This window comes from Hippopotamus amphibius, chromosome 12 (assembly GCF_030028045.1).
Source record: "Hippopotamus amphibius kiboko isolate mHipAmp2 chromosome 12, mHipAmp2.hap2, whole genome shotgun sequence".
Taxonomy (NCBI): domain Eukaryota; kingdom Metazoa; phylum Chordata; class Mammalia; order Artiodactyla; family Hippopotamidae; genus Hippopotamus; species Hippopotamus amphibius.
This window is the reverse complement of record NC_080197.1, coordinates 72,977,369-72,999,320: the sequence shown is the minus strand read 5'-3', so window position 1 is coordinate 72,999,320 and position 21,952 is coordinate 72,977,369. Positions and strand designations below refer to the sequence as shown.

At 33.4% G+C, this 21,952-nt stretch overlaps 1 protein-coding gene across 1 annotated transcript; it reads left to right on the top strand.

Moving 5' to 3' along the window:
* The first annotated feature begins 217 nt into the window (after positions 1 to 217).
* On the top strand, positions 218 to 21,580 carry LOC130834135 (C-type lectin domain family 2 member D-like). Its single transcript, XM_057704201.1, has 6 exons — positions 218 to 225; positions 5,042 to 5,149; positions 14,044 to 14,228; positions 18,391 to 18,494; positions 20,301 to 20,467; positions 21,089 to 21,580. The coding sequence occupies exons 2-5, from the start codon at positions 5,134 to 5,136 to the stop codon at positions 20,437 to 20,439; spliced, it is 444 nt and encodes a 147-aa protein (XP_057560184.1). The 5' UTR covers positions 218 to 225; positions 5,042 to 5,133; the 3' UTR covers positions 20,440 to 20,467; positions 21,089 to 21,580.
* The last annotated feature ends 372 nt before the right edge of the window (positions 21,581 to 21,952 follow it).

The following is a 21,952-nucleotide window of genomic DNA, read 5'->3' as shown; positions in this document are numbered from 1 at the left end:
TAGCATGTTAGGGGCTTAGAAGTCATTGCTCCCATCTATACAAGAAAAAAGCTGGAAAAAAAAACTCCTGAAAACCAATGTATCTTCTTAGATTGATCAGAGAACTGAGGTTACATGGGAAACCACTGCCCTCAAATTGAAGAGCAAAACACTGGTGGATACAGAGACCACAACTTACTGGAGCAGAAGCCCAGGAGCAAGAAACTCCACAGGATCCAGTACCAGGTTCCTTTACACAGTATATCTTCTCTGGCTTTGTGTTCTTATACCAACTGGGTGTCCTACAATTCAAGTCATTTCTGACACTAACTAAACTATAGTTTGCATCAGATCCCACAAATTAAAGACCAAAGTCCCCAACAAGACTGTCAGCCACAAGTGGGCTCCCCAGTCTATTCACAAGTCTGCCAGACTGACTACAAAGTTAAGGCTTCCCACAATCCCCTTGGGTTTGATAATTCATGGATACAACTTTCAGAACTCACTGAAGGCACTAGATATGATGACAGTTTTATTATAAATGATACAACTCAGGACTAGCCATATGGAAGAGGCACATGGGGCAAAGTTGAGGTGGGGATGAGAGTACAGCATTTTATGCCTCATCTGGTAGAATCTGGGTGCATTGAAATCCCATCATAGAGTCTGTGCTTGGAGTTTTATCCAGGTGTTATTATGTAGGCATAACTGATTACATCATTGGCCACATGATTAAATCTAATGGTCAGGCTCCCCTTCTCTTTGAAGATCACAGGTCAGGTAGCTGAAAGTCTCTACCTTCTAGTCACATGGTGTTTGATTTTTCTGGTGACTGGATCCCATCCTGAAGCTATATACAACCTCCACAATAAGTAATCACATTACTATAACAAAGATATCTCTTCTATCATTCAAGGCATTGTAATGGTTTTGAAGCTCCTTGTCAGGAATCAGGGGTAAAGACCAAATATATTTATTGCCACACAGACTTTCAGCCAAAAATTTTAATCCATACTAAAAAACAAAAACAAAACAAAAAGTTAAACACAAAGAGAAAAGTATTTGACTTCACTCAGATATGGCAGAAATATTGGAATTTTTAAAAACCTATGACTAATATGCTAATGACTCCAAAGCAAAAAAATGGACACCAAGCAAGAATAGACAGGTAATGTAAGGAGAGAGATAGAAATTATAGAAAGAAAAAAAATCCAGAGAATCAAAAACATTAACAAAAATGAAGAGTACCTTTGATGGGTTCATTAATGGACTAGAAATGGCTGAGGAGAGAATCTCTGAATTTAAGATATGGCAATAGAAACTTCCAAAACTGAAAAGTTAAAAGAAAAAGACTGAAAAAAAATATCCAATAACTGTGGGATAACTACAAAAAGTGTAACATGTGTAATGGAAACACCAAAAGGAGAAGAAAGAAATAGAAGCAATATCTGAAGCAATAATGACTGAGAATTTTCCACAAATTAATGTCAGACACTAAACCATAGATCCAGGAAGCTCAGAGAAGAGCAAGCTGTGTAATTGCCAAAACAAACAAACAAACAAACAAATAAAAAAAACCAAAAAAAAAATCCCAAAACAATAAAAATAAAACCCCCCAAAACCAAAAAACAAACAAAACACAAAAACACACACACACACACAAAACAAAAAGCCTCCAAAACAAAACCCCCAAAAAACAAAAATCAGAACAAAAAAACACCAAACAAAACAACCCCCTCAAACAAAAACAAAACAAAACAAAACAAACCACCTAGGTAAATCATAATCAAACTTCAGAAAATTAAAGATTAAGAAACAATTTTGAAAGAAGCCAGAGGAAAAGAAAATACCTTACCACCTATCTCTACCAAAACCATGTAAACAAGAAGAGATTGCAGTGAAATGTTTAAATTGTTGAGAGAAAAAAAATCCACCAACCTAGAATTCTATATCCTGTGAAACTACCCTTCAAAGTGAAGGAGAAATAAAGACTTTCCCAGGCAAACAAACATTGAGGGAAATTGTAGCCAGGAGACCTGCCTTGCAAAAAATGTTAAAAGAAGGAAGGAGAAGGAAAAAGAGAAGGAAAATGATACATGTCAGAAACTCAGGTCTACTTAAAGAGCATTAAAGAAGGAATAAATGAAGACAAAAATTAAAAATTTATCTTATTCTTAATTGATCAAACTAACAGTTTTTTCAAAATAATAATACCAACTATATTGTATTTTATGCACAAGTGAAATGAATGACAGTAATAATAATAAGGGACAAGAGTGTAATTAGGATTATTTTGTTATAAGATATTGCACTACTCTTGAGGTTTACAGTGTTACTTGAAGGCAGACTTGAATTAGTTGTAATTTTGTATTACAAACTTTAGGGCAATCACTAAAAATATTTTTACAAAAAGAAAGAAGTGCAATGGGTATAAGATAGGAGAGAAAGTAAAATAATATTAACTGCATAACTAAAACCATGTAAAGCAGAAAAAGTAGAAGACAAAAATGGGAATGAAGAACCATAGCAACAAATAGAAGACACTAACAAGCATGGTAGATATTAATTCATCTATATTAATAGCCACTTTAATGTCAATGGCTTAAATACACCAGCTAAAAGACAAAAATTATCAGAGTGGAACTAAAACAAGATCCAGCTGTATGTTGTCTATAAGAAATCCACTTTAAATATAAAGACACATGTAGACAAAAAAATTTAAAAAAACACAGGAGAGGGATGGAGAAAGATATTCCATGTTAATGCTGATCAAAAGAAAACTGGAGTAGTAGGCTATATTAATTTCATGCAGAGCAACTTCTAAACAAGAAAAATTATCAGAGATAAAGAGGGACATTACACAATTATAAAACAATTAATTCTCCAAGAAGACATAACAATTCTTTATGTGAACCTAATAACAGAGCATCAGAGCATAAGGCAAAAACTGATAGAACTGCTAGTAGAAACAGGTGAAGTCACTATGATAGTTGAAGACTTCAATAACCCTCTATCAGAAATGGACTCTATCCAGCAGGCAGAAAATCATAAGGACATAGTTGCACAACAGCACCATCAACAAACTGTATATAAAATAATTGATATTTATAGGCTACTTTATTTAACAACAGCAGAATACACATTTGTCTCAAGGTCACATTGAATATCTGCCAAGTTAGACCACATTCTGAGTCTTAAAACATAGCTTAAAAAATTTAGAAGAATAGGAATCATACAATGTATGCTCTCAGACCATAGTGGAATTGAGCTAGAAATCAGAGAGATGTCTATATAGAAAGATAGCTGGAATCCTAAATATTGGGAGATTAAATAACATATTTCTAAATAACACATGAGTCAAAGAAGAAATTTCAAGAAAATTTTAAAAACATTTTGAACTAAATGAAGATAACATCAGAATTTGTTGGATAGAGTAAAAGGAGTGCTTAGAGGGAAATCTGTAGCATTAAATGCATACATTCAAAAAGAATCAACATTGAAAAACAATTCTCTAAGCTTCAACCTTAGTAAACTAGAAAAAGAAGGGAAAATGAAATAAAAAGTGAGGAGAAATGAAAACGAACAGTAGAAATCAAGGGAGATAATCAATGAAACCAAAAGCTGGTTCTTTGGAAAAAATCAATAAAATTAATGAGCCTCTAGATACCCAAAACTGGTTCTTTGGAAGAAATAAGTAAAATGGATAAAACAGATAACCTCAGGCTAACTGAGGAAAACAGAGAGAAGACACACATCAATAATATCAGAAAAAAGGGGGTGGGGCAATAAATACTACAGAATCTTTGGACATCAAAAAGATGGTGAAAGAAAACTATGAACAATCCTAATCCCACAAATTCAATAATTTAGACAAAATGGGCCAATTCCTTGAAAGACAAAATCTGTCAAAATTCACACAGAAAGAAATAGACAATCTGAATAGGCCTATATCTATTAAAGACATTGAATCAGTAATTAATAACCTTCCAAAACAGAAAGCACCAGGCTCAGATGGATTCATTGGTGAATTCTACCAAACATTCAAGGGAGGTATTATACCAGTTCTCTCTCTACAAACTCCCCAGAAAATAGAAACAGAAGAAATACTTCCTAACTCTTGCTGAGGCTCACATTGTGCTAATACAAAAACCAGACAATGACGTTGCCAGAAAAGAAAGCTACATATCTCTCATGCATATAGATGAAAAAATAACCAACAAAATATTAGCAAATAAAATTCAACATACTCTTACCATATGATCAGGAAATCATACTCCTTGGTGTTTACCCAAATGAATTGAAAACCTACATCCACACAAAAATCTGAATGTGAATGTTTATAGTCACTTTATTGATAATTGCCAAACCTGGAAGCAATCAAGATATCCTTCAATAAGTGAATTCATAAGCTAGTAATCCACACCATGGAGTATTTTTAAGTGATAAAAAGAAATGAGCTATCAAGCTACAAAAAGATATGAAGGAACCTTAAATCCTTATTGCTAAGGGAAAGAAGCCCATGTGAAAAGGCATATATAACTCCAATTATATAATAGTCTGGAAAAGGCAAGGCAGATAGTAAAAAGATTAGTGGTTTCCAAGGTTTCGGGGTGGGGAGAGGGAGGGAAGAATGAATGTGTGAAGCACAGTGGATTTTGGGAGCAGTGGAAACATCCTGTATGATATTGTAATAGTGGGTACACGTCATTATTCATTTGTCAAAACTCATAGAATATACAACCCAAAGAGTGAACTCTAATGCAAACTATGAACTTTAATTAATAATAATGTATTGATATTGTCTCACCAGTCATGACAAATAGGCCAAGCTAGTTTAAGATGTAGCAGGGCTAATCCATAGTTTGAATGTTCAAGGTCAGTTTTATCTTCTATGAACAATTAACTTTTGGAGACTAAGCTGTAAATTCATAAAATGACAGACCAGTTGAACTCCTGGTGAAAAGGGAAGAAACTAAGTGGAAGTAATATTCTGATGGTTAATGTTTCTAGTAGTCTGATGTTTGTATTTAATGTTAAAAACATTTTAAAATAATTGTTCCAGGTTGCCTGACTCCAAAAAGGCATTCCAGTGAATTTGTCCTGAGTCCAGTCTTGGTTTCCATACTCATATGTCTGACAGCCACAGTATGTGTAATGGGTACTGCTTTAGGTAAGTGAATTTCAGTCTTTGTTCATCTAGAGAATTTCATTTACCAAAGGAAAGGGTGTCATAATCATTTTCCTGTTCTTTATAATTCCTAATAATTTTTTTATTTCACCAATTGAGTTAAATTTCCTTAACCTTATAAGTGGGATCTAAAATTTAGCTGTGTAAGGTAGGGGTAACATTATTGCAAATTTAATGGAATGACCAGATTCAGAAAGTAGAACTCAGTTGCCAGTCATATTATGACTTCATTTACATTATTACTAGGCCCTTTATCATGTGGCTTTACTATATATATTTTTTCTCTCAGAAACTACATTTTCAATTAAAATTACTTCAAAATCATTGCACATAGGTTCTTACACAAGATATTTCAAAATAGAGCAGTAATAGTCTATATGTACCATTTGCAAAATTGTTTTTATGCATGAACATTGACTAAGAATTTAGTATGTATTCTTTAAACAATATATTAATTAGGATATAGGGTGATGGTATTAAAAAGAAGAGAGGGCCAAAAAATTGTGGCTTACAAAATATCAACTGCTTTGACTTCTCAGTAATCCTCAGATGAGTGAATTAGACTCTGAGTATCCATCATTCTCTAGGATATGCTGGCTTCTGCAAGATGTCACCATTAAGACTAGGTTTCCTGAAGGAAAGAAAAGAGTGCCTTGAGGAGGGATGCTCAGCTTTCTAAGGTTTAGAACAGAAGTGTCATACAAGACTTCAACCAAAGTTTCAATTGTGGAAAGTTAGTAACAAAGCCACACATAAATAAAAAGGAGTCTCAGAAATATGAATTTGCCCATGTTTTGGGCTGGCCAGAAAGTTCATTTGAATTTTTCTGTAACACCTTATGGAAAAATCTGAATGAACATTTTGGCCAACCCAATACTATTAAATTATTACGGAAAGAGAAGAAAACAGATTTTGATAGATAACTTACAGTCTCTTCCAAAATTACATATAATTTTAAATTCTAACCATATTTAAACTTTCCAAAAATCACCACCCCCCCAAAAGACTTACTCTTTGAAATAAGGAAAAGTCACTTTCATTAACTCACCATCTAGTAATAAGGGTCCCATTTCTTTCTCTATCTCTCATTTCATTCTACTATATGAGACAAAAGTATTTATTAACAAAGGACTTTCATAAACAGATAAGAACTTATAAGCATTGATTATGAAGGTAATGTTCTTTGTTAATAATGTTGAAGAAATTAAGAACTTTAAGTAAAGAATTAAAAATAATTGATAATCTATTATACTGACTATATCTTTCCAGATCTTCTCTCTATGTTTAGACTTGGTGGGGGTGCTTTAAAAAAATTTCTTTTAATTATGGTAAAATATACATAGCGTAAAACTTACCATTTTAACCATTTTGAAGTGTACAATCTAGTCACTTGAAGTATAGTCACAATATTGTGAAACCATAACCACTATTCAGTTCCAGAACTTTTTCATCATCCCAGCAGAAACTCTACCCATTAAACAATATATTCCCATTTCCCATCTTACCTCAGCCTCTGGTGTATATATTCTATATCTCTATGAATTTGCCTTTACTAGACACCTCATATGAATGGAATCAAAGTTTACTTTTTCATGTTTTATTTATTTCATTTAGCAAAATGCTTTCAAGTTTTGTCCATTTTATAGCATGTATTAAATATTCATTCCTCTATCTAAGGCTGAATAATATTTCATTGTATGCATATACTATATCTTTTTTATCCATTAATTTGTTTATGGACATGTATTATTTAATCTTTTGGCTATTTTTAACATCAATAGATATTAAATTTTTTCAAGTTGCTCTTCTGTCAATTGAGTTGATCATAGTTTTTTTTCCTCCTTTCATTCTATTACTGTAGTATATTATGTTAATTGACTTTCGTATGTTGAACCATCCTTGTATTCTGGGATTAATCGCACCTGGTTGTGGTGTTTAATCCTTTTAACGTACTGTTGAATTCAGTTTGCTAGTATTTTACTGAGGAATTTGTGCCTATATTCATTATGGATATTGACCTGTAGTTTTCTTTTCTTGTGGTTTCTTTGCTTGGCTTTGGTATCAGGGTGATGCTGGCCTCATTAAATAAGTTTGAAAGTTTCCATTCTCTTCTATTGCTTGGAAGAGTTTGAGAAGGATTGGCCTTAATTCTGTTTGAATGTTTGGGATAATTCTCCAATGAAGCTATCTGGTCTGGACTTTTCTTTTTTGAGAGGTAGTTGATTATTCATTCAATGTCCCTATTTGCTATTGGTCTGCTCAGATTTTCTATTTCTTCATGATTTAGACTTGGTAAGTTGTGTTTTTCTATGAATGTGTCCATTTAATCTGGACTATCTAGTTTACATACAATTGTTCACAACATTCCCTTATAATTTTTTTTTAATTTCTGAAAATTGGTAGTAGTTTCCCCATGCTCATTTCTGATTTTAATAATTTGAAACTTTTATTTTTTGCCAATATCATTAAAGGTTTGTCAGTGGTATTGATCTTGACAAAGAAGTAACTTTTGTCTTTGTTGACTTTGTCTTTTGTTTTTCTATTTTTTCTTTTCTTTTCTTTGCATTCTAAACTATTATTTCCTTATTTCTGCTATTTTTGGATTTAGTTTGCTTTGTATATGTTCCCTTAAGGTATGGAGAAAGGTTATTGATTTGAGATCTTTCTTATTTTTTAATGTGAGCATTTACAACTATAAATTTCTCTTTTAACACTACCTTCACTCCATCACATAGTGTTGTTATTTTGTGGTCTTGCTATTATTTGTGATAAGCTATTTTTTAATTTCCTTGTGATTCCCTCTTTGACCTTTTGGCTATTTAACAGTGTGTTGTTTTATTTTCCTCATGCATGTGAACATTTCAGTTTTCCTTCTGTTATTCATATGTAGTTTCACTCTATCATAAACAGAAAATAGACTTTATATGATTGAAATCTTTAAAAATGTCTTGTGAATTGTTTTATAGCCCAACATATGGTCTATTCTGGGAACTGTTCCATGTGCACTTAGAAACAAATGTGCATTCTGTTGCTGTTAAGTGTTCTGTATATGTCTATTAGAACTAATTGCTTTATAGTGTTGTCCAAGATCTCTACTTCTTTATCAATAGCCTGCCTAGTTGTTCTATCCATGATTGGAAATGTGGCATTGAAGTTTTCTACTATTATTGTGTTGCTGTCTATTCCTTCCTTCAATTCTGTCAATGTTTGCTTCAATATTTTAGAGCTATGATAGTTAATGTATTGATATATATGTTTATGGTTGTTACATTTTCTTGATGAATTGATCTTTTAATCAATATAAAGTGTTTTCCTTTGTCTTTTGTAACAGGTTTTGACTTAAAGTCTATTTTCATTGATATTAGTTTAGCAACCCCAGCTCTACTTTGTATACCATTTGCATGGGGTGTCTTTTCCCATCCTTTTACTTTCAACCTATTTATTTATTTATTTATTTACTTATTTATTTATTTGGCTGCACTGGGTCTTAGTTGTGGCACGTGGGATCTTTGTTGTCATATGTGGGATCATCTTTGTGGCATGTGGGATCTTTAGTTGTGGCATGTGGGATATTTAGTTGCAGTGTACAGGATCTTTAATTGTGGCAATGGGATCATTAGTTGCAGCATGTGGGATCTTTTAAGTGCAGCAGGCAGGATCCAGTTCCCTGACCATGGATCAAACCAGGGCTCCCTGCATTGGGAGTGCAGAGTCTTAACCACTAGACCACCAGGGAAATCCCTCAACCTATTTATATCTTTGGATCTAAAGTGAATCTCTTGTAGAGAGTGTATATTTAGATAACTTTTTGATCCATTCTATCAATCTGTGCCTTTTGATTAGAGAATTTAATCCATTTACATTTAAAGCAATTACTTATAAAAAGGACTTACTTTAGTCATTTAGCTATTTTGTTATTTCTTTTCTATATGTCTTAAAACTCTTTTGTCTTATTTCCTCCATTTCTGCCTTCTTTTGTGGTTATTTGATTTTTGGTTGTGAGAGGTATTGATTCCCTTCTAATTTTACTTTGTGTATATCCTATAGATTTTTTTGGTTAATTGCTAATTACATCTAAATCCTAAATTTATAACAATCTAATTTGAACTGATAGCAACTTAGCTCAACTGCATACAAAAACTCTACTCTTATACAGCTCCATTCTTCTGCCACACTTTATGTTATTGAAGTCATAAATTACATCTTTATACATTGTATTCTGACTGACATGGATTTATAAATTTTTATGCAATTGTCTTTTAAGTCCTGTAGAAAATAAAAAGCAGTTTTTCACACCAAAAACTTACAATAATACTGAATTTCATAGTTGCAGATCTTATATTTTCATATGGATTCTAGTTACTGCCTAGTGTTCTTTCATTTCAACCTAAGGGATTCCCTTTAGCACTTCTTGTAGGGCAGGTCTAGTGGTAATCAACTCTCAGCTTTTATTTATCTTGGAATGCCTTAATATCCTCTCTCAATTTTGTAGGACACTTTTGTTGGCTTAGAATTTTCATTGACAGTTATTTTCTGTGAGCAATGTTTGACAATGTCGAGCAATTCCCTTAGGCTCTGTTCACTTTTTTCCATTCGTTTTTTTTTTTCTTCAGACTTGATAATTTAAATTGTCCTATCTTCAAGTTCACTGATTTCCTCTTATGTTGCTCAAATCTGTTATTGTATCCCCCGGTGAAAATTTTATTTGAGTTGTTAGACTTTTGAGCTCCATAATTTGATTCCTTTTTATAATTTATATTTTTTTGATATTTTCATTTTGTTCTTATGTATTTTTCCTTATTTTCTTTAGTCTTTGCCAGTGTTTTATTTAGCTATTTTAGCATATTCAAAGAGTTGTTTTGAATTCTTTATCTTGAAAATCAGATGTCTATGTTTCCTCAGGTACAGTTTATGTCAATTTATTTTGTACCTTTGAGTGTACCATAGTCCCTGTTTCTTTGTATGCCTTGTGACTTTTTGTTGAGAATTGGGCATTTGAAAAATTGCCACCTCTCCCAGGCTTCGCAGGTTGGTAGACTTTCATCACTTATTTTGGCTTTCTCTGAGCCTATGAGTTGGACTGAAGTGAAAGTTTAAGTTCTTTTCATAATTTCTTCTGATTGTGTGTCTTTCCTGGGCCTATATGTGACTTTCTAAATTACCTCATATACATAACTGGTTTTGAATGTTTTAAATTTTTCAAAAAGTCTCAATCTGCTTTTTCCTGAGGACCTCAGATGGCTTATTGTATCTCTCCACCTGTAATCTCTTGCCCCAGGCTTCTGCAGGTCTACAGTTTCCTTGCAGCTTTCCCAAGCAGTGCCTGACACTTTTCCTGTCTGAGATCCAAATTAGGCAAAACAGAGACCAGTCCTTCAGGCAGTGCCCAGACTGGTTAGAACATTACAAAAAGGTCTGCTCTGCTTCTCCCACTTTGAGAGGGAACAGAAAACAGGTCTACCTCCTTCTTCATACCCAGACTGCTACTGCAACTGTCAGAGGGTATTACATGAGTGAGTAAAAACACCACAATTGTTTTCTATGATTTAAAGATGCCCTTTTCTTGATTAGGTGTTTGCTTGGTTTTTGTAAAGTTTTGATGGTTTTTCAGATGTCTTATAAGTTTAGTTCAGTCAATTTCTTTTTGTTTGCTTGTTTTTCACTTTTTAAAAAATGTTTCCAGAGAGGCATGAGAGCTTAGAGTTTCCAAGTTGGCCATTTTTCTACCTTTCAATCCCAAGGGGGTGCTTTTGAGGAAGTTATGCAAGTGTAAACTCCCTGCGACTGCTTCCTCTTTTTACTGCAAAGAATATGTGAGAATTGCTGTGATAAAATAATAGTTTATTGGATTAATATGTATTTTTATCAGGAAAAGGTCTGCCTTTGAGTCATAGCCTTGGTAAATTTATATGCCACAAGAAAGAGTGATAGTTCTTACTGGGTCAGACTTTTTGATAAGCTTTGATGTTAGCAGAATAATACAGAAATGTATAATTTTGAGTAATTTAAAACAAAATCCATAATTTAATTCAAGCACAGGTAATAACTTATTGAAGTATATGCTTATGTCTTCCTATATTTTTATGCCCTTTATTATCCTCCACACACCTAAATACATACATGGTCATCCTTTATCAAATCCCTTGTAGGTCAGTAAGTTGCCAGCCAAGTTACAAATGAGAGAGTATAGAGTTTAAGAGCACAGATTTGAGTGTAGATTCTGGATTTAGATTGCTTTAACTTGAATTTCAGCTCTTTTGCTTGTGATGCTTTGTAACCTCAGACAGCTCTAATAGCTATTCTGTGTTTTTTTACTCATTGGTGTTGTATAATTAAGTGAATTTGTATATGATTGAACTTGGACAATGGAGTATAGTTAAGTATGTAGTAAATATAATTACTGGTCAGAAAACTCAAATTACTTTTAGTTAAAACACAATATTGGAGCTATGGGCATATTGCTAAAAAAAATCAAAAATTTCCTAAAATTATATGAATCCATAGTATAATGAAATTTGATGAAAATCAGAAATGGCTGAATAATTGGCCCAAAGAGAGATATTTCATATTTGACATAGAAAATACTTTTAGCCAGTTGTTTTGAATGCACTAGAATTTACTTCCTTTTAAAGCAAATATATTTTTCAACAAATTTATAAAGTACTTCTATATTTCAGAAATAATACATTAATAAATATTAGTTGCAACCTCTGAGTTCTCATAGGGTTTTTTACCTGATGGTGTAATTGTCTATTTATAGTTGAGCTTATTATGTTTGCTATAAGCAACTTGAGGGAAAAATATTATGTTTCTCTGTATCCTTATTCCCTAGCCCAGTTCCTAGTACAAACTAAGTGTTCAATAAATGATCACTGATTGAACAAATTTCTAAGATTTTATCCTTTTGAACACAATTTTTAAAATCTGGGCTTCAGTTTTCAATTTTTCAATCTCTCTGACCATACTATCCATAGTAAAATTTTGATAGAGGCTTTTCCTTCTAAAAGCTAGAAAAAGATAGTAGTCCAGTTGTTAGGGACATGCACATTTTACCACTGAATTATCTAGTTTCAAATCCCAAATCTGCAAGTGTGAGCTGTGGAACTTTGGGAAAATTATTTAAACTCCTATTCCTAATTTCTTTATCTTTGAAATAGGTGTGATAGTTAGACTTCAGAGGGTTGTTATGAAGATAAATAAGGTAGTATAATTAAAGTACATAGACAATGCCTGACATCTAATAATATATTTAAAAGACATTTTTTGTCACTTTTTTGCTTTGGTTTTCTTTTGCATGTTTTGTAAGATCATTATGGCTGATGTCTAAGGAGCTAATTTTCCAATCCTGTGTAGACTATACTTTTATTTATTTGTTTCAAAATTCTCTATTTTTCTTTGACTGAAAACTATTTTGGGATATATGGTACAAATCACTCAGCATGATGTGTCAAGCAAAAGAACTTCCTAATTGTCCATGTGATTTTTGCTCTTATTCAGTTACACAATAAATTTCAAAATCTGTGACTCTGTACTCTCATGTCAGTAAGAGATTTCATAGTTTTAGAGTTGAAAAAAATTTGCTTTTTAGTGTCTGGGTTACAAAATGCCACTAGTGAACAAGAGGCACAGAATTTACCCTTAGTTTTACAGTAGAAAGGTAATGGAATCCATAATTGTAAATTTAGTGTATTAAATGATTAATTAATTTGATGCATATGAAGTGATTAGATTACATCTAATAAAAATAAAGCCTTAAAAACTGTTTGCTGCTATTTTTGTTACCATAGCAACATCACCACCACCAATACCATCTTTAATAGGAATGTCATTTTAAAAATGATAGAAGTAATAATTAACACATCATGGTCATCCTCAGGGTCAACCATCAAAGATTTCTCAGTATGATATTTGCTCAGTGTCACCTCTGGATAGAAACTTAAAGCAGAGTGATTACTCATCACTTTCTCTAACAAAACTTGAATTTTGCAAAAACAAATATGAAGAGGAAAGACTTCTTTGGATTTGGCCAGTGTTTTTCATCTGGTAGGTGCAGCAGTCTCTATTCTGTCATAGCTAGACACAAAGATTTGATTTTACTTCCAGAATACATATGCTGCATAAATAAGAGCAGATTAGATGGTATTTTTAGTATTTCACAAGACTATTGGAAAGTGTACTGTAAAGCACTTGTGTTACTGAACTGAACTTGGGTCTGCTCACCTGATGCACAGTAAAGCCAATCTACTGGCATTGGGTTGTGGTGAAGGAAAGCACAGTGTTTACTGCAGGACACTAAGCAAGGAGAACGAGCAGCTTATGCTCAGACTCGAATTCCCTGACAGCTTTCAAAGAAGAATTTTTAAACACAGTGTGAGGGAGAGTATTGCATGGTGCATGATCAGCTTGTGCACCATTCTCTGATTGGCTGATAATGAGGTAACAGGGTGATGTTTCAGGAATCTCAATTATTAACTTTCTGGTTCTAACTGATCTGGGATCTATGTGGTTGCTTTCATCTGATGGGAATCTGATTTCTATAAAAACAACTTTGGAATGTGCATCAGAGATTGTTATCTATGTCCTTCAGGGAGGAAATAAACTGTACTGTAACTGCTGTGTACGTGATCATTGTCTAAATTGCTACCAGTTCTCCCGCCTGATTGCTATTCTTTGCCTCTGCGTGTTCTCCTCCTCTGATCGTTAATCCATGAGACAGACTTTTTGAAATTCAAGGAAGATTCAGGAAACTGAAGGTTTTATTTAAGCAAGAGGTGGGGAATATGAAGGGGTCTGTTCCTGAGAACATTTAGGGATTGCTCTATTTCACTTGGAACTATATATAGGAAAATGTAAAAGTAGGTTGTTTTTATTTTCAGTAATTAGAGCTAAATTCCATCAAAAGCCATCAGTCTGTCTTGAAGCTGCATGCCCAGAACACTGGATTGGTTTCCAAAGAAAGTGTTTCTATTTTTCTGATGACACCAAGAATTGGACATTCAGCCAGAGATTTTGTAACTCACAAGGTGCTGATCTTGTTCAAGTTGAAACTCTCCAGGAACTGGTAAGAAAATACTTCTGGCTAGGATGAAAAAATTGGCCTCACCAAGACGCTATGCCATTCTGTGTGAGAGTGTGTAAGTTACAGGTTTATACACCTGCTTAGACAGTAATTTTTCAGCATAAGAAGAGAGGAACCCAGCAAGTGCTACATTCTGCTGTGTGCCATCTATAATTTCCTTAACATTCATAGCAGGAAAATGGTCAGAGTAAGGCAGTGACTGCTTTGACTTATGTGTAAGAATTGTGCAAATAGGAATTTGAAAATTAGAGGTGGAAACAATTTTCAAGTTCTATGAAGTTAATAACACTGCTTCAAAATAAATCAAGCAGGAGTAACATCAGAGAAGATGGCAGAGTAGGAAGTTCCTGGAATCTGCACCTCCACTGAAACTACTCTTGAACTGACAGAAACTTTATAGTAACTAACTTGAAACTCTGGAGTCTAGTTGAACACTTGATGAGAAAGTTGGCAAATTTCAGTTAATCTCAGTGAATTTTCAGCCTTCATACTCAGTAATGGCTGCAATTCCTCACACCCCATTATGGCAGAGAACCATGGGACTGCTGTCCATGTTCCTGGTGTAGCTTGCTGGAGCCAGAGTTGGCAGTGAGGACTTGATTCTCCAAATATTGCAATTATGTGTTGTTATTTCTGATTGCTGCTTTTCATTGGTAAGGGACAAGCACAAAGGTGAGCTGCCATTTTTTAACCCTCACTAACTGAAGTGGTTTCCAGGGGATTTAAAGAAACAGTATTTGCTTTTTCCCTTTAAGGGAGTCAGTATGTAAGAAAATATTTGGCAGGTTGATCATAGAGAAATAACAGATCAGAAATTTCGGTGACCACACACAACAGGGAGCACACATTTTACAAAAATATTTTAGAAAAGTTACAAACAGATGGCTCCAAACCTCAATGATCAAAATTCAAGAATCCCTGAAGAGTAGGAGAATTAAATTACAAGGGTTTCTACAAAATACCCATAATCTCCAATTTTCAACAATAAATTACAAAACATACAAAGGAATAGGAAGGTATTATAGCCCATTCACAGGGGAAAAAATATGATAGATATCACCCATGAGGGAACTCAGATATTGGAATTATTAGTCAAATATGTTAAATCTACTGTCTTGAAAATGTTCAATGAGCTATATGAAACCATAGACAAAAACTAAAGGTAACCAGGAAAATGATATGGGAATAAAGTGAGAATACCCATAGAAAGGTGGAAAGAAACCAAGTGGAAATTCTGGAGCTGCAAAAGACAATAACTGGAATAAAAACTCACTAAAGGGTTCAACAGCATATTTGAATAGGAAGAAGAAAGGATTAGCAAACTTGAAGATAAGACAATTGAAAGTATCTAATCTAAGGAACAAAAAGGAAAAAACAATGAAGATAAATGAACATATCCTGAAAAACTATGTTACACCATCAAGCAGACCAACATACACATTACAGGAATCCCAGAAGGAACAGAGAAAGGAGTAGAAAAAACATGTAAAAAAACAATGGCTGAAAACTTCACAAATTTGAGGAAAGAGGTGAATATACATGTCCAAGAGATGCAATGAGCTGCAAGCAGGATAAAGTCAAAGAGAATCATATCACTGCAAATTACAGTCAAGTTGTCAAAATCCAAAGAGAGAAGTTTGAAAGCAGCAAGAGAGAAGCAACTACTCATGTACATGTACTCCTTAATAAGATTAACAGCTCATTTATCCTGAGATACTATGGAAGCCAGAAAGCAGTGGGATGATATATTTAAAGTTTGGTGAAAGAGAAAAAAAACTAGTCAATCAACAGTTTTGTATCTGGCAAAACTGTCTTCAGATTTAAAGAGAAATTAAGACATTTCTAGATAAACAACTAAGGGAGTTTCTTAACAGGCTAAGTCTCTAGACTATAAGCAGTAATAATAGCTGAAATTAAAGTATATTAGACAGTAACTCAGAGGGAAAAGAACAAGTAACACTCATGAAAGTAATCACACAGAAAAATAAAAAATATAATAAATATATAAGAATATAAAATAAAAACCAGAATTAACATTCTTTTGATTTTGTTTGTAACTTCTCTTTTCATGTATGATTTAACAGGTAATTCATAAAACAATAATTATAAATTTATGTTAATGGGCATACAATATATAAATATTTAATTTATGACAGTTATATAAAGAGAGAGAGTTGGAGATGTATAGGAACGAAATGTATACTATTGAAACCAAGTTCATGTTATAAACTATATTGTTATATGCTTAAGATATTAATTGCAATCTGCAAGGTAACCAATAATAAAAATACTAAAAAATTACTCAGAAAAGGAAAGAAGATAATTAAAATGATATATTACCCCAAATCAACAAAATAAAAAAAATTGCAGTAATAGAGAAATTGAAGAATAAAAAGTATATGAAGTATACAGAAAACAGATGAATGGCAGAAGTAAATCCTTCTGTATAAGTAATCACATTAAATTTAAATGGATGAAACTCTCTCATTGAAAAGGAGAGATTATCAGATTGGTTAAAAAACACACAGGGTCCATCTATATACTCTCTACAAGACACTCACTTTAGATATAAGGACACAAAGAAGTTGAAATTAAAAGGATAGAAAAAAAGATTTTCTGTACAGATAGTAACCAAAAGAGAACTAGATGGCTATATTATTGTCAAATAAAATAAACTAAAGCAAAAAAGTTTATGAGAGACAAAGGACATTACACCTTGAAGAAAGTTTTGATACAGCAAAAAGATCTAACAATTATAAACATAGATGTACTTAATAACACAGCCTCCAAATATATGAAGGAACAATTGACAGACTTGAAATAAGAAATAGTTCTACGATAATAGTTAGAGACTTCAATATTCCACATTCAATGATGTATAGAACAATCTGATAGAAGAACAATAAGGATATAAGGGTCTTGAGTACTATTGTAAACCAATTAGACCTAACAGACATATGCAGAACACTCCACCCAACAACAACAGAGTACACATTCTTTTCAGGTGCAGGTGGAACAATCTCCAAAATAGATCATATGATAGGTCACAAAACAAGTCAATAAATTTGAAGAGATTGAACTCATACAAAGTTCCTTTTGCTATCACTATGGAATGAGATGAGAAATCAATAACAGAAGGAAAACTGGAAAATTCACTAACTTGAAAATTAAACAACCCACACTTAAATATCCAATGATCAAAATATAAATCAGAAAGGAAATTAGAAAATGGTATTTCAGGCAAGTGAAATGAAAACACAACATAACACAAACTTATGGTGTGCAGTGGAAGTAGTACTGAGAGGAAAATTTGTAGCTTTAAATGTATTCTCTTTGTATTGTTACACAATACAGAATTAAAAAGAAGATCAGCATTATATTTTGGAGGCTTTTCCAACATAACTATAAAATTATTTTAAACATGAAATAGGTCTAAAATCTAAAAATGTTTTACTTCACTGCAAAACCTTCATAATTTCATCAAAACATAGCATTACAATTTAATAGTGAACTTGGATATTTTAAAATAAAAATGAACATAAATAGTAATAATAATAATGAGGAAGAGGAGGAGGAGAGGAGAAAAAAGAGAAAGAAAACTAAAAGAAAATCAATTCAACTTTTATTTTGAGTTATCACTGCCTAGTCATGCCTAAATGTATGAAAGTCATATCTGGGGCCAACAATAATTTAACTTCTCTATTAATTTTCTCAGTCAAATTAAAAGTAGTTGTATAGTATAGCATAAATTTAGGGTACATGCTATACAATAGGATCCTTAAAGATTAATGAAAAATCTTGATAGATAGGAAACTGATCCTCTTTGTAATTCTTTAACTTTTTTCTTCACCCTTTAGAGTCATTGTGACAACTTTGTTGGTTACGAGTCACACTAGAGAATATAATAAAAATTATGGTCTCTGCACAGAAAGAGAGAAAGAAAGAAAGATAGAATGAAAGAAAGAAAGAAAGAAAGAAAGAAAGAAAGAAAGAAAGAAAGAGAAAGAAAGAAAGATGCAACTACTTAAAAAAATTTAAAAAGAAGAAAATTGCAAAAGCAGTTAAAAATAGAGCATTACTCTTCCTTTTGGGAGAGGCTAGGTAATGACAAGTTAATGAATATCATCTCTCTGTTTTCTGGAAGTATTTCCTATTAAGGTATAAAGGCCCCTCCGACCACTGGATTGGGCTGAGCAGAGAACAAGGACAACCTTGGAAATGGACAAATGGCACTGAATGGACCAGCTGGTAAGTTCAGAAAAATGTGGAAGTGATATTTTTGTTTGAATTCACTTTGCATGAAATTGAAAGTATTCTCCAGTTATATGCTCTAAAAATTTTTATTTCAAGATTAGTCATAAAGGAAGAAAGTGCCAATTTGTATGTTGCAAGGTTCTGCAAGGTCCTTGAATCAATCCAAAGACTATCATGATAGGCATAGTAGAAAGACTACAGACTTGATTCCAGCCTTGTCTGTCATTTAGCAAGTCTTTCAATTTAAGCAAACCACATGACATCTTTAAGCCTGTTACTTATCTCTATAACTAAAGCAATTGTACTTGCCCTACTGATCTAACTGGGTTGATGTGTGAATCAGAGATTTTGATGTATATGACTGTACATTTTTACTTTAAAATATTATATAAATGTAAGTTAAATTATTAAATAAAACCACCATTGCATCAGTCTTCAGCTCTTTACAAAGGGATTTTGACAGATAGTAATAATGCTTAATATTTAGAATATTATAGTTATGATATTTAGCATATGTAAAATTTGGCATTGTCAAATTTAATCTCAGCTGTATATTTATAGGATTTTTATATTACTGAAAACATTTTGGATAATGTTGGAAGCCTTGAATTCAGACAATTTCACTAAATTCTTGCTTTTCTGAGGAGATGAGGACATTTTAAAAAGCTGCTTTATGATGATAAAAATAGTCAACATTATTTGTAACTTTATTTAGTGGTAAGGGCCCTGGACTGGACATTGGTAGATTTGAAAACTAGTTCTTACTCATTAGCTTCTTGACCTTGGACAGATCGTAAGTTTTAGAAATTAGAACTTATATTTATACACAGTGGTATCTGTAGTGCCTAACACATTGTGGATGCTTGATAAATACTTAAAATTACCTTTATTTCTTCCTTTACAATACTTAAATAGTAATATTTATTCTCAGAGCATTTTAAGAATCAAGTACATTGTTAACTATTCAGTTGTTGAAAACAGATCATTACTAGGGAAATGAAAAATATTATATTTGTTAAGACCTAGCATGTCTCAACAATTAGCAAAGCATATCGGACTACTGCAATTTTAACCAGTAAAGAGGAGAAACTTATAATCTAAATGCTGATCCAAATGTCTGTGTCAGGCCATTGAAACTCAGCTGAATAGCACTGTATTTTCAGTACCGGAGCATAGAAAATAGTAGTGAAACATGGACAAGAAAAATCCGATGAGGTCATCAGTTATTTAAGGAAGTAGAATACTGCTGAAACTGTGGCGAGAAAACAGGTGTCTGAAGACACTACCCATGAGCCAAGTGGGGCTTTTGGATGTATTATTAATAGTTGAAAGAACACTATTCTTATAGACATAAGATAGATTTGATTCACTGTCCCTATAGTTGATTTATCGTATCTCTAGCTAATCAAAGTCCATTGACTAGTTAGTGATCAATACATAAGCCAGGAGAAAATCTGGGCCTATGAACAAAGTTACCTGTAACAGCAGCATTTCTTCACTCTTCTCTTTCCCAAAGAGAAGAAGGTGGAAATAGCCTAGGCCCTGTAATTTCATCAATTTAGGTATGAATTCTAGTTTTATTAGTTATGATACCTTAGGGAATTTAGTTTGTTCTGTTTATAAAAAGAGATAATAATACATATCTTACAAGGTAGTTTTTGATATGAAAGAGATGATATGTGTAATGTATCTTATATTCAAAGGCTGAATTAATGTTTGCTTTTTTTCCCATCTTTATTCTCTATGCTCTTGAAGAAATGTCCAGTGACCAACTGATTGATTCTGCTTCTTCCATTGCAGTTTTCCTATTAAAGGAGGAGGAGAATGTGCCTATTTGAATGACAAAGGGGCCAGTAGTGCTAGGCATTACTCAGAGCGGAAGTGGATTTGTTCAAAACCAGACACATATACCCAAATGTGGAGGCAAAACCTCAAATGATTTTCAGATGCACATTTGTGGATACATGGTAAATTGCTATCTCCAATTTATTTCCCTTCTCATATACACAGACAAATGAAGTAAAGATAATCATGTTTCTGATAATGTTTCTAAGCAAAGACATTGTTTTCAGTCTTTCTCTAGTGTAATTACTTTGCTTGAAATTCAGTGCTTTTATTTTATTCAGATTTCTAGGATTATAATCCTGACTGTCAGTTGGAAGTTTGTTGTTGTAGTTATTGTTTTATTAATGAAAAACTTGGTCCTCACCTATTGTCACACAAGGCAAAAGAGATGGTGTATGGTGGGCTTTACCCAGCTGCCTTCTCCTTGAACCGTTCTGTGTGTGCTTGTACAGGTCTGTCACTTGAGGCCTCAGCCTGGAGCTTCTTTCTTCTTTCATTGCTTTTCAATCCAGAGAAAGTGCTACAATTCATGGTGGGGAATTTCGCTTATGTTTTCTAGTATCTGCTAAAGTGAGAAGATCCAAAATTGTTGGGAGTGTGATGGTTAATATTGTGTCAACTTGGCTCAGCCAAATATATTTGAATCAAATATATTTGGTCAAACATTGTTCTGGATATTTTTGTAAGCACTTTTTATTTATTTATTTATTTATTTATTTATTTATTTATTTATTTATTTTTAGGCTCTTCATTGAAATATAATTGCTTTACACTCTTGGAGCACTTTTTCAGATCAGAGTTAAATCAGTGGGCTTTGAGTAAAGAAGATTGCTCTCCATAATGTGGGTGGGCCTCATCCAAAGAGTTGAAGGCCTTAATAAAACAAAGACTGACTCCTCCCAAATAAGAAGGAATTCTGGCAGCAGATGACCTTTTAACTTGGACTGAAACATCAACTCTTCTTTGAGTCTCTAGTCTGACAGCTTTTGGACTTGAACTGCAACACTGACTCTTCCCTGAGTCTCCAGCTTGTTGACCTTCCTTGCTGATTTTGGATTTACCAGCCTCCATAATCACATGAGCCAGTTCTTCAAAGTAAATCATTCTATTAGTTCTGTTTCTCTGGGGAACCCTGACTGACACAGAGCAAACTTTGACTAAAGGGGACAGGAGACAGGGAGAACACGAGATGCATTCCCTGTCTATTTCCTCTACCTACTTGGCTAGGTGATTTGGAAGCACAGGTGTTAGACAGAGATTCTCTGGAGGCATCTGTAAAGAATGAACAATCTTCTCAGCTCTTTCTAAAGATATAACATTAGGACTTCCTAGGTGGTGCGGTGGTTAAGAATCTGCCTGCCAATGCAGGGGACATGGGTTCTAACCCTGCTCTGGGAAGATCCCACATGCCGTGGAGCAACTAAGCCTGTGTGCCACAACTATTGAGCCTGTGCTGTAGAGCCCCTGAGCCACAACTATGGAGCCCATGTGCTGCAACTAAGCCTGTGTGCCACAACTATTGAGCCTGTGCTGTAGAGCCCCTGAGCCACAACTATGGAGCCCATGTGCTGCAACTATTGAAGCTCATGCATCTGGAGCCTGTGCTC

Coding starts and splice junctions, on each gene's coding strand:
- LOC130834135 (XM_057704201.1), top strand. Junction 14,229..18,390: donor TTGAAACTCTCCAGGAACTG/GTAAGAAAATAC, acceptor GTTTTCTGGAAG/TATTTCCTATTAAGGTATAA. Junction 18,495..20,300: donor GGCACTGAATGGACCAGCTG/GTAAGTTCAGAA, acceptor CTTCCATTGCAG/TTTTCCTATTAAAGGAGGAG.